The 13,761-nt window shown below is 62.9% G+C and overlaps 1 protein-coding gene across 2 annotated transcripts in view; it reads left to right on the forward strand.

Moving 5' to 3' along the window:
• Positions 1-13,761, forward strand: part of Adgrb1 (adhesion G protein-coupled receptor B1) — a 91,569-nt gene that overhangs the window by 22,308 nt on the left and 55,500 nt on the right. The window contains exons 3-17 of one of the 2 annotated variants that reach the window (XM_042700002.1): positions 289-450; positions 1,085-1,195; positions 1,493-1,657; positions 1,836-2,000; positions 2,233-2,397; positions 2,690-2,854; positions 3,013-3,114; positions 3,909-4,015; positions 4,148-4,342; positions 4,615-4,683; positions 5,299-5,407; positions 8,013-8,156; positions 8,534-8,609; positions 8,824-8,926; positions 12,083-12,126. In XM_042700002.1, coding sequence (XP_042555936.1) covers positions 289-450; positions 1,085-1,195; positions 1,493-1,657; positions 1,836-2,000; positions 2,233-2,397; positions 2,690-2,854; positions 3,013-3,114; positions 3,909-4,015; positions 4,148-4,342; positions 4,615-4,683; positions 5,299-5,407; positions 8,013-8,156; positions 8,534-8,609; positions 8,824-8,926; positions 12,083-12,126 — 1,882 coding nt within the window. Of the gene's footprint in view, positions 1-288; positions 451-1,084; positions 1,196-1,492; positions 1,658-1,835; positions 2,001-2,232; positions 2,398-2,689; positions 2,855-3,012; positions 3,115-3,908; positions 4,016-4,147; positions 4,343-4,614; positions 4,684-5,298; positions 5,408-8,012; positions 8,157-8,533; positions 8,610-8,823; positions 8,927-12,082; positions 12,127-13,761 lie in introns of those variants that run through there. The other variant, XM_042700003.1, reaches the window with a different exon arrangement.

Below are 13,761 nucleotides of genomic sequence, written 5' to 3' on the forward strand. Positions count from 1 at the left end.
TGGGAACAGGAGGGCCTGGTCAGGTGCTGCTCCTCACCGGCACTCGGTGGCCTGAGCAGCCGTGCGTGTGAGTGTGTGTGTAAAACCAGTTCACCAACCTACCTGGGGCTGCACTGGGACCTCGGGGCTCTGGGCTGACCTGAGTTCCCCAGAGGACGCCCTGGGTTGGGGGCGCCACTCCCTGCTCTCCCCCTCCCCCGCCGGCCTCTGCTGACACCTGTGCTAACCCACGCCCTGTCCCCCATCCCACGGCCCTCTGGCCCTGACCCCCACCCTTGGTCTCCCCAGGTGGCTGGAAGCTGTGGTCGCTGTGGGGCGAGTGCACGCGGGACTGCGGGGGAGGCCTGCAGACGCGCACGCGCACCTGCCTGCCTGCGGCGGGCGTGGAGGGCGGCGGCTGCGAGGGGGTGCTGGAGGAAGGGCGCCTGTGCAACCGCAAGGCCTGCGGCCGTGAGTGCGCGGGGCGGGGCCTGAGGACGGGGGCGGGGCGAGGCCCAGCAGAGGCAGGCGGAGAGTGGCTGCGGGGAAGGGAGTGGGAGGGGCCCTAGGGTGTGTGGGGCCTCACAGGGTTGGGGGCGGAGCCTCGGGGGGTGGAGCCTGGCCAGGTCTGGTAAATGAAGACTGCCCACGGCGGGTTGGGATTTTGGGGGGTGCACCCCTCCTCTTCTTCCCCACCCGGGAGCACTGGCCAGGCCAGCCCGCTCCAGCCGGATAGGGCCTCCAGAATGTATATCTCTAATAAGGCTTTCTAATGACCTCATGCATTTTTTAGCGGCTCCCATAAAGTTAAATCAAGCCCCTTAATGAGACTGTCACTCTTTGGGTTGTTTCTCGGTGATGAACTTTCCCGGGGAGCAGCTGGTCGGCGGAGCCCGGGAGGCCCGTGGGCAGGGGCAGGGGCAGGTGGGGGCCTCCGCCGGGCCGTCCCGCAGGTGTCCACAGCCCGTGGAGGCCCACAGCACGGGGCTGGGGCCGAGCGGGGCCTCTCGCCCGAGCCCTAGCCTGGTAGAGCCAGGCAGCCCCGGAGCCGTGGCTGGGGACAGAGGGGACCCCGTGGGGACACTGACCTGAGCCCATCCCGCAGCCGCGGGGCGCACGAGCTCCCGGAGCCAGTCCCTGCGGTCCACGGACGCCCGGCGGCGCGACGAGCTGGGAGACGAGCTGCAGCAGTTCGGATTCCCCTCCCCGCAGACCGGTGAGTGGCGCGGTGGGCCGGGCTGGGTTGCGGGACCGGGCTGGGGGAAAACACGCTAAGTTGGTAATTGCTGCTAATTATCAGTAATAACTTTAATAACTTGCCGTAATTAGACCCACTCCGCAGCCTGCCTGTCTCCAAGCAGACTGGCATTAGGGGAGCCGGTGTGAGCCGGAGTGGCCCAATCTGGCCCGCTGGAGAAATGGGCGGTCCTCGAGGCCAGCCCGCGGCCGGCCCGGCGCCGCCCCGTGGGCCATGGAATGGCGGGCTGGTGATGCAGCAGGCCTGGGCCCACAGGTGACCCGGCGGCCGAGGAGTGGTCCCCGTGGAGCGTGTGCTCCAGCACCTGCGGCGAGGGCTGGCAGACCCGCACGCGCTTCTGCGTGTCGTCCTCCTACAGCACGCAGTGCAGCGGGCCCTTGCGGGAGCAGCGGCTGTGCAACAACTCCGCAGTGTGTCCAGGTGGGCGGGGCCGGGCCGCGGGGCGGGGCCTGAGGGCGGGGCGGGGCCAGGGCTGCAGGAAGGGTGGAGGCCGTGGGCGGGGCAAGGTCCGTCGGGGGCGGGGCTGTCAGGTGGGAGTGGGCGTGGCTTCAACGGGCAGAGTGGGCGGGGCAACAGAGCCTTCTTTGCCCCTTTGTAGTGCATGGTGCCTGGGACGAGTGGTCACCCTGGAGTCTCTGCTCCAGCACCTGTGGCCGCGGCTTCCGGGACCGAACGCGCACCTGCAGGCCCCCACAGTTTGGAGGCAACCCCTGTGAGGGGCCTGAGAAACAAACCAAGTTCTGCAACATTGCTCTGTGCCCTGGTAGGTGAGAGGGAGGGGTTAGGGGGGAGGGAGGGCCAGCACCTGGACTCGGCCTGGCTCATCCCAGACCTACCCGGAGCCCGCTGGGCCTCGGCTGGGGGTGCTGACGCTTGTGTCTAGGCTGAGTGTTGGGTGGTGGTCCCCTGGGGGTGTAGACCTGTGTCCCAGGCTGGACCGCTGGGTTGCTGGGTGTTCACAAGGCTTCCTCACCTTCCTTCCCCGGGCCGGGCAGTGGATGGAAACTGGAACGAATGGTCGAGCTGGAGCGCCTGCTCCGCCAGCTGCTCCCAGGGCCGGCAGCAGCGCACCCGGGAGTGCAATGGCCCCTCCTACGGGGGCGCCGAGTGCCAGGGCCACTGGGTGGAGACTCGAGACTGCTTCCTGCAGCAGTGTCCAGGTCAGAGCACCTGCCTGGCAGTGGGTGGCCCTCCTGGGGGGGTGGCTGTGGGTTGGGCTGCAGGGTGGGAGTGGAGGGCAGGGGGTTGAAGGTTACCACCGCACAGGAGGTGTTCCTTTCTGCTCTGTGGAAGCTAACTTCGGGCTTCTCTCCTTGTCTCCGTTTTCTTTCCCCACTGGTTCCCCCGTGTCTCTGTGTGTTTCCCATGTCTGGTTCCCCACGGTCCTGTGTCCCTGCACCCCTCCCTCCTGTCACCTGCGACCTGCACCTGGGGGTATGGGTGTCCCCGCAGTCGATGGCAAGTGGCAGGCCTGGGCATCGTGGGGAGGCTGCAGCGTCACGTGTGGGGGTGGCAGCCAGCGACGAGAACGTCTCTGCTCTGGGCCCTTCTTCGGTGGAGCAGCCTGCCAGGGCCCTCAGGATGAGTACCGGCAGTGTGGCACTCACCGCTGTCCTGGTGAGACCTGGCCCATACCACACAGGGCTCTAGGAGGAGGCTGGGGGCAGTGGGGTAGCTTTGCACTTAGTTACCGCAGACATCTTGGCCTTTCTGAGACCTTTGCCAGCTCCTGGCCCCAGCCCTGCTCATTGTCTTGCCCCCCCCCTGCCCCCCAGAGCCCCATGAGATCTGTGATGAGGACGGTTTTGGAGCAGTGGTCTGGAAGGAGACTCCAGCTGGAGAGGTGGCTACAGCCCGGTGTCCTCGCAACGCTACAGGTGAGAGGGTGATGTGGGCTCCCGTCCTGCCTCGGGGCGGCGCTACTGCTCCTGTGTGAGGCCTGAGGCCCAGGCAGCCCCACTCTGTGGGTGCCAGGGGACAGGGGCCGGAGTGAGTGGCAGCCACGGTGTTGGGTGTTTACCCAGGGCAGGGCCCATGCCGAAGCCTCTACATGAGACATTCCCTTGATCCTCTAACCCATGAAGTAGCCACTGTTGTCCATTTACTGGTGAGAAACCGAGGCAGGAAAGTCAACATACTCTAGGCTTGTGTGGATTGGGAGAAGCGTCCCTTGAACACCAGCAGCCTGAATCCCTAGATCAACTCTGCGGAGTGACGGGCACGCTTGGGCTTCCCAGAAGAGGCTTGGCTGTAGCTGCATGGATCTTCATTACTCTTCCTATTTGAGTGGGTACAGGTAGCTTGTGTACCCGAGAGACTACAGACAAGGAGATTGGCTCTGTCCTTGTTTCTTATGTGGCCTGGGTGCTGGGCTCTCAGGGACTCCGGATTGGGGGGGAGGGCCCTGAGAGAGGGCCTGGCTGGGCTCTGGGCCCCCAGGAGCTTGGTGGAGAGCTCCACCTCTGTGCAGTGTGGTCCTGGAAGGCTTGATGCCTGCTGGGTCCCCAGCATCTGGAGCAGCTCAGAAATGAGTGGCAGGAAGGGGAGAAGGCCAGCCTGGCACTGCTTCTGGGGGCTGGAGGATCCTGAGCAGAGCTGCTGGCCTGGGAGCTGTGAGTGGGCCCTGTGTTCAGCGGTGAGTGTCCTCCTGAAAAGCCAGAGGTCTCCGCAGGCCTCATCCTGCGCCGCTGTGAGCTGGACGAGGAGGGCATCGCCTACTGGGAGCCGCCCACCTACATCCGCTGTGTCTCCATCGACTACCGCAACATCCAGATGATGGTGAGTGCCTCCCCGCCTGCACCGGGGACTGTCCCACCCAGCGCGAGGGTGCAAGGCGGGGCTGCCGAGGCTCCTGCGCCCCCTGCACCGTCCCGGAAGGGATGTGCATCCCATCCTCCCCGTCCTCCGCAGACCCGTGAGCACCTGGCCAAGGCTCAGCGCGGGCTGCCAGGGGAGGGGGTGTCGGAGGTCATCCAGACGCTGGTGGAGATCTCCCAGGATGGGACCAGCTACAGTGGGGATCTGCTGTCCACCATTGACGTCCTGAGGAACATGACTGAGATCTTCCGGAGGGCCTACTACAGCCCCACCCCCGGGGACGTGCAGGTGGGCTCCCGGTGACCGTCCATGGAGAGGAGTGCTGGGAGGTGGTTAGGGAGAGCCGTGCCAGACCCTGTCCATGAGCAGGGCTGTGGCCTGCCAGAGCAGTGAGCCCCGAGCCTAGACCAGCTTGAGCTGGCTCCCACGGAGCCCTTACCCTGCTCACATGCTGAACCCTGGTCCTTGTGTCACGCTGGGCCCAGACCCTGCGCCCTGACCGTGAAACATTTCACACGCATACCTCGCTCTCTCTCCCTGGCCCTTTTTCTCATTTCCAGAACTTTGTGCAGATCCTTAGCAACCTGCTGGCGGAGGAAAACCGGGACAAGTGGGAGGAGGCACAGTTGGTATGGACGGGGCCCCAGGGCTCTCGTGGTCAGCTGTGTCCGGATGGGCGTGGGCATCCTGGTGCCTCCCTAGGTCCTAGGCCAGCCACGTGGGGCCTCACTGAGAACTACAGTGTCTCTGGGTCTGGACCCCAGCATGGCGGCCTTCCGCCGACTGCGTGACGTTGAGCCACTTTACCTCCTGTGTGGAGGATGGTGGCCTGTCCCTGGGCTGAGTGAGGCAAGCAGGAACTGATTGAGTGTGACGTGCATGTCCAGATAGCCGGCCACGGTGGGCCTTCCTTACTTGTGAGGGGAGGCCAGCCTCCCTTCCTCCCAGGCTGACCCAGGCCTGCCACCACATCCAGCATCCAACCCCAGAACTGTGCCAGACGTGGAGCCCCGGAGATCCTGACCCTGCTCCCAGCCTAGGAAATCCCATGTGGGAGCACACAGCCCCGGGGGCTCCAGTGGTAGTGTCCACAGAGCATGGCAGTCAGAGAGCCCTGTCCCTGCCTCTGGCACTGGTTCATCACCAGCAGGGTCCACAGAAAGGGAACATCGGAGGGAAAGGAGGCCCAAGGGACCCCAGCTGGGGTGCAGGTGTCCCCCCCTCAGCTCTGGCTGCTCCCCTAGATGGGCCCCAACGCCAAGGAGCTCTTCCGGCTGGTGGAAGACTTTGTGGACGTCATTGGCTTCCGCATGAAGGACTTGAGGGACGCATACCAGGTGACAGACAACCTGGGTAAGCCTCCCTCGCTCTCCAGCCTCTCCCCCCCAGCCCCCCAGCTCTGCCTCCCTCGCTCTCCGCCCCCACCATGCCCTCGTTCTGTCACCCTGGACAGGGATTCTGTGTCACTTTCCTCATGGATACCAGGGTGGGGTCAGGGGGACCACCAACCCTGTGGGGCCTCTGGAGCCATGTCTTACATCTCACAGCCTGTGTCTTGTTTCTGTTGTCTCTTGAGGGCGTGTGGTGGGAGCTGGAGGTGGAGCTGAGGCCCAGGCAAGGGTTTGGGGACTTCTCATGGGGGGAGGGGAGAGGGGAAATAGGAGCCCCGCCTACAGTTGGGGACTCACCCCCACCTAACATGGAGCAGTCTGCAGCCTCAAAAGCCTTGCTGGGGGTTCTGGACCTCCCTGACCCATGGCCTCAGCCAGGTCTATTTCCTTTTGGGGGTCTAATTGTGCCCACCTTCTGGGTTCAGGATGATTGGCTAAGTTAAGAAGCTTGGGGGGGGGCGGGGCTGGGAAGGTGGCTCAGTGGTAGAATGCTTGCCTTGCATGCATGAGGCCCTGGGTTTGATTCCTCAGCACCACATAAGCAAAAAGAGAAAAAGCTGGAAGTGGCGCTGTGGCTCAAGTGATAGAGCGCTAGCCTTTAGCTGAAAAGCTGAGGGACAGAGCCCAGGCCCAGAGTTCAGGCCCCACAACTGGACCCCCCCCCCCAAAAAAAAAAGCTGAGTGGTCCTTACAGACACACGCACAATTCCACCGTCTTCCCCTCGCCTTCTCACATCTCCTGCCTTGGCCAGAGACCTTCCTACCCGCCCCTACCCCACACAGGGGACCTGGGAGAGGGCCCTGACCCCAGCTGTGAACCCAAAAACCCCAAGGAGGTGTTTGCCTCTCTCACGGGGAGACAGATTGTCTGAACCTTGGAGGAATACCCTAGGCCTCTCCCCAGTCCAGCCCTGTGTTAAGGTACTGCGGCAGCGGACACAGCTGCACTGGGCAGGTGTTTCCTAGGCAGAAAGTCTGGTGCTATACTCTGTCTGCCTTAGGAGCTCAGGGTTCAGACCCTTCAGGAGCCTTCGAGGCTGTGGAGAGCAGCCTCATTCCTGAGGGACCATACCAGACACTGTGGGGGCCACCTGGAAAATAGGCCAGCGGAGCTACAGCCTGGAGCCACCGTTCTGCCCTTTGCCTAGCACCGTCCATGCTTCCGGAGGGGCCTACCTGCCTTCCAGAGCCTTCCCTGGATGGACAGACACTCAGGGACACCTTTGGTGACCACAGGAGGCCTGGGCTCCTCTTAGTACCTGTGTACCCTGAATTCCATGCGCCCATGCAAGCTCTTCTCCCCTTCCCCACTTACCTCATGGACCCCATGATCCCTGCCCACCTGCCGTGTCTGTCCCTCCACTCATCCCCCGAGCTACCCATTCATCAACAGAAGGCTCTGCCTCCAGCTCCTCCCTCCTGCTCTTCTAGGGCTGTGGCACCCCCCTGTCCTGGATGGTTCTTTTGTCCACTGAACGCTCTGCTGGAGCCCAGGCTCCACTGGCCTTTCCCTCTGGGCCTCTGCTGGGGCCTCACTCTCTCAAGGCCTTAAGCAGTATCACATCGATGATGTGTCTGTGGCCTGGACCTCCCTGGATCCAGACACCGGGGCTCCTGTGCTCCTGTGTCTGTGGGCATCCCTGTGAGCTGTGCAGTCAGGACTCAGGAGCTGCTCCCCCTGGTGGGCAGAATCGGGAAGTCCCCTCCCTTCCTCCCTCTGAGCTACCCTTGGGGCCCACACATTTCGGGGTGGTAGATGTGGCCTGTCAGGAACTGGTGGCCACAGGGAAGGGGTGACATCTCCACGCTGGGTAGTCAGGAAGTCCTGCCTGCAGGGCAGGTGACAAGATAAAGACCCGAGGATGGGTACAAGGGTTGAGAGTCAGGAGGTAAACAGCCAGGAGAAGCAGAGGAGGAAGGAAGAGGCCGCAGTACAGGGTCAGGGGTCAGATGAAGACAGGAAGTGGAGTTAGGACAGTACACGGGGAGGGACTGCCCTGCTCAGGGTGGAGCAGGTCTGAGGCTGATACAGGCTGGGGACTGGATAGGCTGAAGCCCGAGGCCCAGGGATGGATTCCCCGCCCCCCCCCCCCCCCGCCCCACAGAGGCCAGCTGGTTTCATGCTTCCCTACGCTCTCCTCCTGCTGCCCCCTCCCACCTCGAGCAGAGACCCCCACACCCGATGTCCTTTTTCCCAGAGGGCCAAGTCTGGCTCCTCCCATCCCACTTCCACAACATTGCTTTGTATTGGTCTTGCCCTATGATGCAGTGTCTCCTCCATCCTGCACAGAGTAGACCTGGTAACCCACCTCTGACCCCTTCCTGGATACAGGGGGCTCTAGGCCCTTGCTTGCCTCCTGGAATAGGGGCTGCACAGTGAGTTTAGGGAGCTATGCACATGGAAGTTGAGGGCCCAAGGCTGCAGTGGAAGCTGGAGCATCACGGTTGGTACTGGACTGGCCAGGCAACCCCTACCCCTCACCAGTGCCCCCTACCGACCTGCTCCCTGGCTCTGCAGCTTCTGGCATTTGACCCTCCGTCTCTGTCTCTCCTCCGCCCTGCCCCAGTGCTTAGCATCCACAAGCTGCCAGCCAGCGGGGCCACTGACATCAGCTTCCCCATGAAGGGCTGGCGGGCCACAGGCGACTGGGCCAAGGTACCAGAGGACAGAGTCACTGTGTCCAAGAGTGTCTTCTCCACAGGGCTGGCAGGTAAGGCCCAGGAGTGGGAGGGGCCTCTAGGGGGCAGTCATGGGCCCCAATCTGAGCAGCCCTCTGCTGCCTGTGAGTGTCAGGAGGCAACCCTGACAGGAAGCCCTCCCTGGGGGCAGAGCCTAGGACGGGTAACTAGCTAGACAGGGTGGACAGACATGTAGCCTGCTGCAAGGAGGGGAAGGGCTGGGTGGACCACATGGTAGCAGGCATGCCTGTCCCCAAGCCTGTGCCCCTCCCCATCTGGGCCTGCATTCTCAGCAGGCTCTGGTACAGTGCTCCACTTGGGGGTGGGATGGGCCCCTGTGGCCGGGGCCATCATGTGACCCCATGAGGCCAGCGAGGCAGGGTCAGGGTGACTGGGTGCTCCCTTCCAGAGGCGGATGACTCGTCTGTGTTCGTGGTTGGCACTGTGCTCTACCGGAACCTGGGCAGCTTTCTGGCCCTGCAGAGGTGGGTGATGGGGTAGGGGGAGGCTGGGAGACCAGGGGAAGCGTAAGAGAGAATGGAGGGCCAGGCATGGCCCTGGGAAGGCAGTCTGGGCATGGCGGTGGCAGGTGCAGGACCTCTGCCGCATGGGGGGCAGGGGCCCGGAGGGGACAGCCTAGGGAAGGCCGCAGGGCCAAGCAGGCCAGTGCCTGATGGCTGCTGCTGTGTTCTGCACCAGGAACACGACTGTCCTCAACTCCAAGGTCATCTCGGTGACGGTGAAGCCTCCTCCTCGTTCCCTGCTCACGCCCTTGGAAATCGAGTTTGCCCACATGTACAACGTGAGTGCCTCCTCCCCGACCCCACGTGCGGTGTGTGTGCCCTTTGCCCGTGCCCCATCTCTGCCCCATGTATGATGTGCTGCCCCCACCTGTACCCCACGTTTGGCGTGCGTGGCCCCCACTTGTACCCACATAGAGCGTGAGGGCCCACTGCCAATATACCCTCGTGTGCGCACACACATCGTAGCACCTCTGTCTGGGCCTGTGGGGGGTCTGCTCTCGGTTCAGTCACCACCTGTGGTATCTTAGCCTGGCTGGGTGGTGGAAGGGAAACTGAGGCTTGGAGTGCTGCAGTGACCCACACAGTGGGTGCGAGTGTTGACATGCACCTTGTCTGTCGCAGCATCCAAGCTTTAGCCACACAGCCACTGCCACAGACCTGTCCCCCTGCTGTCCCCTTGGGAAACAGGCCCAGTGTCTGCCCAGACAGGGCTCCTGTCTGAGTTCACAGCCCCTCTGCTGGGCCCCCTGACCTACGACCCAAGAGCTGTGGGCCAGGCCCGGCCTCCTCACCCGAGGCTCTCGCTGCCCTGGACGCTCAGTTTTCTGTGTCCAGAGTGTCCTCAACCCGATCCCCAGGCTGGCTGACCACCAGACTTAACCATGCAAGGCCTCGGTGTGCATTCCAGGACATTGCTGTGTGGCCCAACCAGACATGAGGACATGGCTGTGATTCCAGAGAGGCATGGGTCCCATCAGCCTTCCCCAGGGCCTCAGGAGGGCGACAGAGAGGTGCCTGCAGCCCAGGTGCCCTGGCCCTCGATGAGCTCAGCCAGAACCCACCGGGGGCCAGATGCCCAGGTCGCCCGGCCAGAGCAGGGCAGTGCCAGGTGGCACACCCTAGCTGTGGGAAGCTGTGGGATTCAGCTCTGTCCCTTCGGTGACTCGGGGGCGTTGCTCAGCCTCCCTGCCCCTGTTCCCTTGATCATCAAATGTGTGAGGGCCGGGCACTTCCTGTACCAGGAGCGTGTGCAGAGCAGGTGTGAGCATGTGCAGAGCAGGTGTGAGCCTGTGCAGAGCGGGTGTGAGCGTGTGCAGAGCATGTGCAGAACGAGTGTGAGCATGTGCAGAGCAGGTGTGTGTGCAGAGCGGGTATAAGCGTGTGCAGAGTGGGTGTGAGCAGGTGCAGAGCGGGTGTGAGCATGTGTAGAGCAGGTGTGAGCGTGTGCAGAGCAGGTGTGAGCAGGTGCAGAGTGGGTGTAAGCATGTGTAGAACGGGTGTGAGTGTTGCAGAACAGGTGTGAGCGTGTGCAGAGCGGGTGTGAGCATGTGCAGAGGGTGTGAGCGGTGTAGAGCGGGTGTGAGCATGTGCAGAGCAGGTGTGTCTCCAGAGTGGGTTTGAGTGTGCAGAATGGGTGTGAGCATGTGCAGTGGGTGTGAGCAGGTGTAGAGCAGGTGTGAGCGTGTGCAGAGCGGGTGTGAGCATTGCAGAGCGGGTGTGAGTGTGTGCAGAGTGGGTGTGAGCGTTGCAGAGTGGGTGTGAGTGTGTGCAGAGCAGGTGTGAGCGTGTGCAGAGCGTGTGCAGAGTGGGTGTGAGTGTGTGCAGAGCGGGTGTGAGCATGTGCAGAGTGGGTGTGAGCGTTGCAGAGCGGGTGTGAGCGTGTGCAGAGTGGGTGTGAGCGTTGTAGAGTGGGTGTGAGTGTGTGCAGAGCAGGTGTGAGCGTGTGCAGAGCGGGTGCAGAGTGGGCGTGAGTGTGTGCAGAGCGGGTGTGAGCGTGTGCAGAGCGGGTGTGAGCGTTGCAGAGCGGGTGTGAGCGTGTACAGAGCGGGTGTGAGCGGGTGTGAGCGTGTGCAGAGTGGGTGTGAGCGGGTGTGAGCGTGTGCAGAGTGGGTGTGAGCGGGTGTGAGCATTGCAGAGCGGGTGTGAGCGTGTGCAGAGTGGGTGTGAGCGTTGCAGAGTGGGTGTGAGTGTGTGCAGAGCAGGTGTGAGCGTGTGCAGAGCGGGTGCAGAGTGGGCGTGAGTGTGTGCAGAGCGGGTGTGAGCGTGTGCAGAGCGGGTGTGAGCGTTGCAGAGCGGGTGTGAGCGTGTACAGAGCGGGTGTGAGCGGGTGTGAGCGTGTGCAGAGTGGGTGTGAGCGGGTGTGAGCATTGCAGAGCGGGTGTGAGCGTGTGCAGAGCGGGTGTGAGCGTTGCAGAGCGGGTGTGAGTGTGCAGAGCAGGTGTGAGTGTGTGCAGAGTGGGTATGAGCATGTGCAGAGCGTGTGTGAGCATGTGTGAGCGTGTGCAGAGCGGGTGTGAGCGGGTGTGAGCGTGTGCAGAGCGGGTGTGAGCGTGTGCAGAGAGGGTGTGAGCATTGCAGAGTGGGTGTGAGCGCGTGCAGAGCAGGTGTGAGCATGTGCAGAGCGGGTGCAGAGTGGGTGAGTGTGTGCAGAGCGGGTGTGAACGTTGCAGAGCGGGTGTGAGCGTGTACAGAGTGGGTGTGAGCGGGTGTGAGCGTTGCAGAGCGGGTGTGAGCGTGTGCAGAGCGGGTGTGAGCGTTGCAGAGTGGGTGTGAGTGTGTGCAGAGCAGGTGTGAGCGTGTGCAGAGCGGGTGCAGAGTGGGTGTGAGTGTGTGCAGAGCGGGTGTGAGCATGTGCAGAGCGGGTGTGAGCGGGTGTGAGCATGTGTAGAGCAGGTGTGAGCCTTGCAGAGCGGGTGTGAGCGTGTGCAGAGTGGGTGTGAGTGTGTGCAGTGTGGGTGTGAGCGTGTGCAGAGCGGGTGTGAGCGGGTGTGAGTGTGTGCAGTGCGAGTGTGAGCATGTGCAGAGCGGGTGTGAGCAGGTGTGAGCGTGTGCAGAGCGGGTGTTGCCAGTTCACGCCTCACCAGCCGCGGGCTGGCAGGGCACCGTGCAGGCATGCTCTCTGGTTGCACTTGCTGGACTGGGAACTTGAGCTGTCCTGGGTGTCCACTCAGCCCCTGCTGTGGGCCTCCTCAGCCCTCCCTCACCCTGGTGAGGGGCAGTGTTGGACGGCTTTAGCCATGTGGACAGGAGGCTCAAGGCCTCACTGTGGCAGTGGGTGGCCATGCCTCCCTAACCTTGGTCTAGTCCGGTCTCCCCGGGACCAGCACAGGCAGTGTGCCTGGTATGCTTGTGGACACCCGGGCAGTAGCCCAGCCCCTGGGGAGAGGGCAGGCGGGCACATACTTTGGTGGCCCTGACTTCCCCTTCTCTCCCAGGGCACCACCAACCAGACCTGTATCCTGTGGGACGAGACAGACATGTAAGTTCACAGGGCCTCGTGCCAAGGGGCTGTGTGGCGGTGCCGTGGGGGTGGGGGTTTAAGTTGTGGGGCCCTGGCCCCTCTCCCCCATCTCTCTATGTGCTCTGGCAGTTCTCACTGCTTTCTGCTCTTGAGCTGGTGGCCTGCCTCCAAACCCACCCTGCAGGGTGGTTGGATCCCACCCGCGGACCTGTCCTGCCCAGAGCAGTCCAATGCTGGTGTTCGGTGGTGAGTGCTAGGCACAGAGAAGCTAGGAGGTAGCTGCTAGGACGGGTGGCCTAGAGGAGGAGCTGAGACTCACCAGAGTGACCGGCTAGGCGCCCTTGCTGGGTGCCTGCAGCCTGGCCCTGGCCCTCAGCCCTTGTGAAGCACCTTATAAGTACCGGCTGGCCTGCCTGGGTGGGAGGCCGAGCCATGTGTGGAGCTGGGAGTTGGGATATTGGATCACAGGGAGGGCAAGGGGAGGGGGAGGGACCTTTTGGAGGGATGGACAGGGCCAAAAGAGCTCCCCAGGAGACCAAGAGGGCCAAGAAGTGTGGAGCTTTCCAGAGTGCACAGGGGCTGGGCACCCAGGCTTTGCGAGTACAGGGACGGTGCAGTGGGGTGGGGTGGCGCCACCTGCCTGCCTAGGTTTGAACTGAGGACCTGGAACTTGCTCAGCTATTGTTCTTGGGCTGGAGCCCTGTCTACAGCCTGGATTCTTGCTTGATTGTTGATGGTGGAGGCTCACTGACTTTTGTCCTGACTGGCTTTGCATCTCAGTCCTCTGGATCTCAAACTCCAGAGTAGCTAGTACTGTAGATGTGAGCAGTGGGAGCCCAGCCCTGCCCCTGGGTCTTCTCCAGGCTAGAGAGGATGTGAGTATGCCAGGTGACTCTGGAGCTGTGTGCTGTGCGGGTCAGCTTCCCTGGTGCTTGGCGTGGAGAGGAGAGGCCTAGCAGAGGGAGGCCGTGAAGGGGAGGGGTTCTTGGGCCTAGTGTCCTGGGAGATAGAAGCTGTTGGGAGGTCTGACCCTGTGAAGCCTGGGCCTGCACCCTCTCCATGCCAGTGAGGAGAGGCAGAGCCCCAGGACCAGGGGTGCAGGGCCAGGCCACACTGCCCCACTGGCTCAGACACTGGACTCCTCTGGCCTTTCCACTGCCCTGAGACGCTGGCTGCTGGCTGAGGTTGCTGCCTGTCAGTTTGTTCCGGCTTTGCTGGTGGCTTAAGCTCTTTGTTTTCGAAAAGGATGGAAAAAGGAAGAACAGATGAGGACGGAGTCCCTTGGCTCCTGGTTGCTGGATGGGCAACTTGGGGCCTCCTGGACTTTTGTCTTTTTAGGGACGGAGCTGACAGTGGTCTTCCTTGACTCTGGTGCGTGCCACTCCTAGCCCGGACATCTCGCTCTGCAGCTCCTGGGGAGGGGGGCGACCCAACCAGCTCTTACCAGCCTTCCCCCTCTCTGCCAACACAAGCGCTAGCATAGTGTCCCAGCAGGGACAGCCGGCCTGCCCAGCCTGTCACTACTTCCCAGTGAACCACGGACAGTGCCTGCCGGTTTGTGGCCCAGGAGGCCAGGCTGTGGACCATGGACAGATTCTGCCCCAGAAGCCTCAGCTTCTAGTCCCTGGGATGGGAGCCTGCCTGTTCGGGTGG

The sequence above is a fragment of the Dipodomys spectabilis genome, unplaced genomic scaffold (assembly GCF_019054845.1).
Source record: "Dipodomys spectabilis isolate Male_0828 unplaced genomic scaffold, ASM1905484v1 ptg000264l, whole genome shotgun sequence".
Classification (NCBI taxonomy): Eukaryota; Metazoa; Chordata; class Mammalia; order Rodentia; family Heteromyidae; genus Dipodomys; species Dipodomys spectabilis.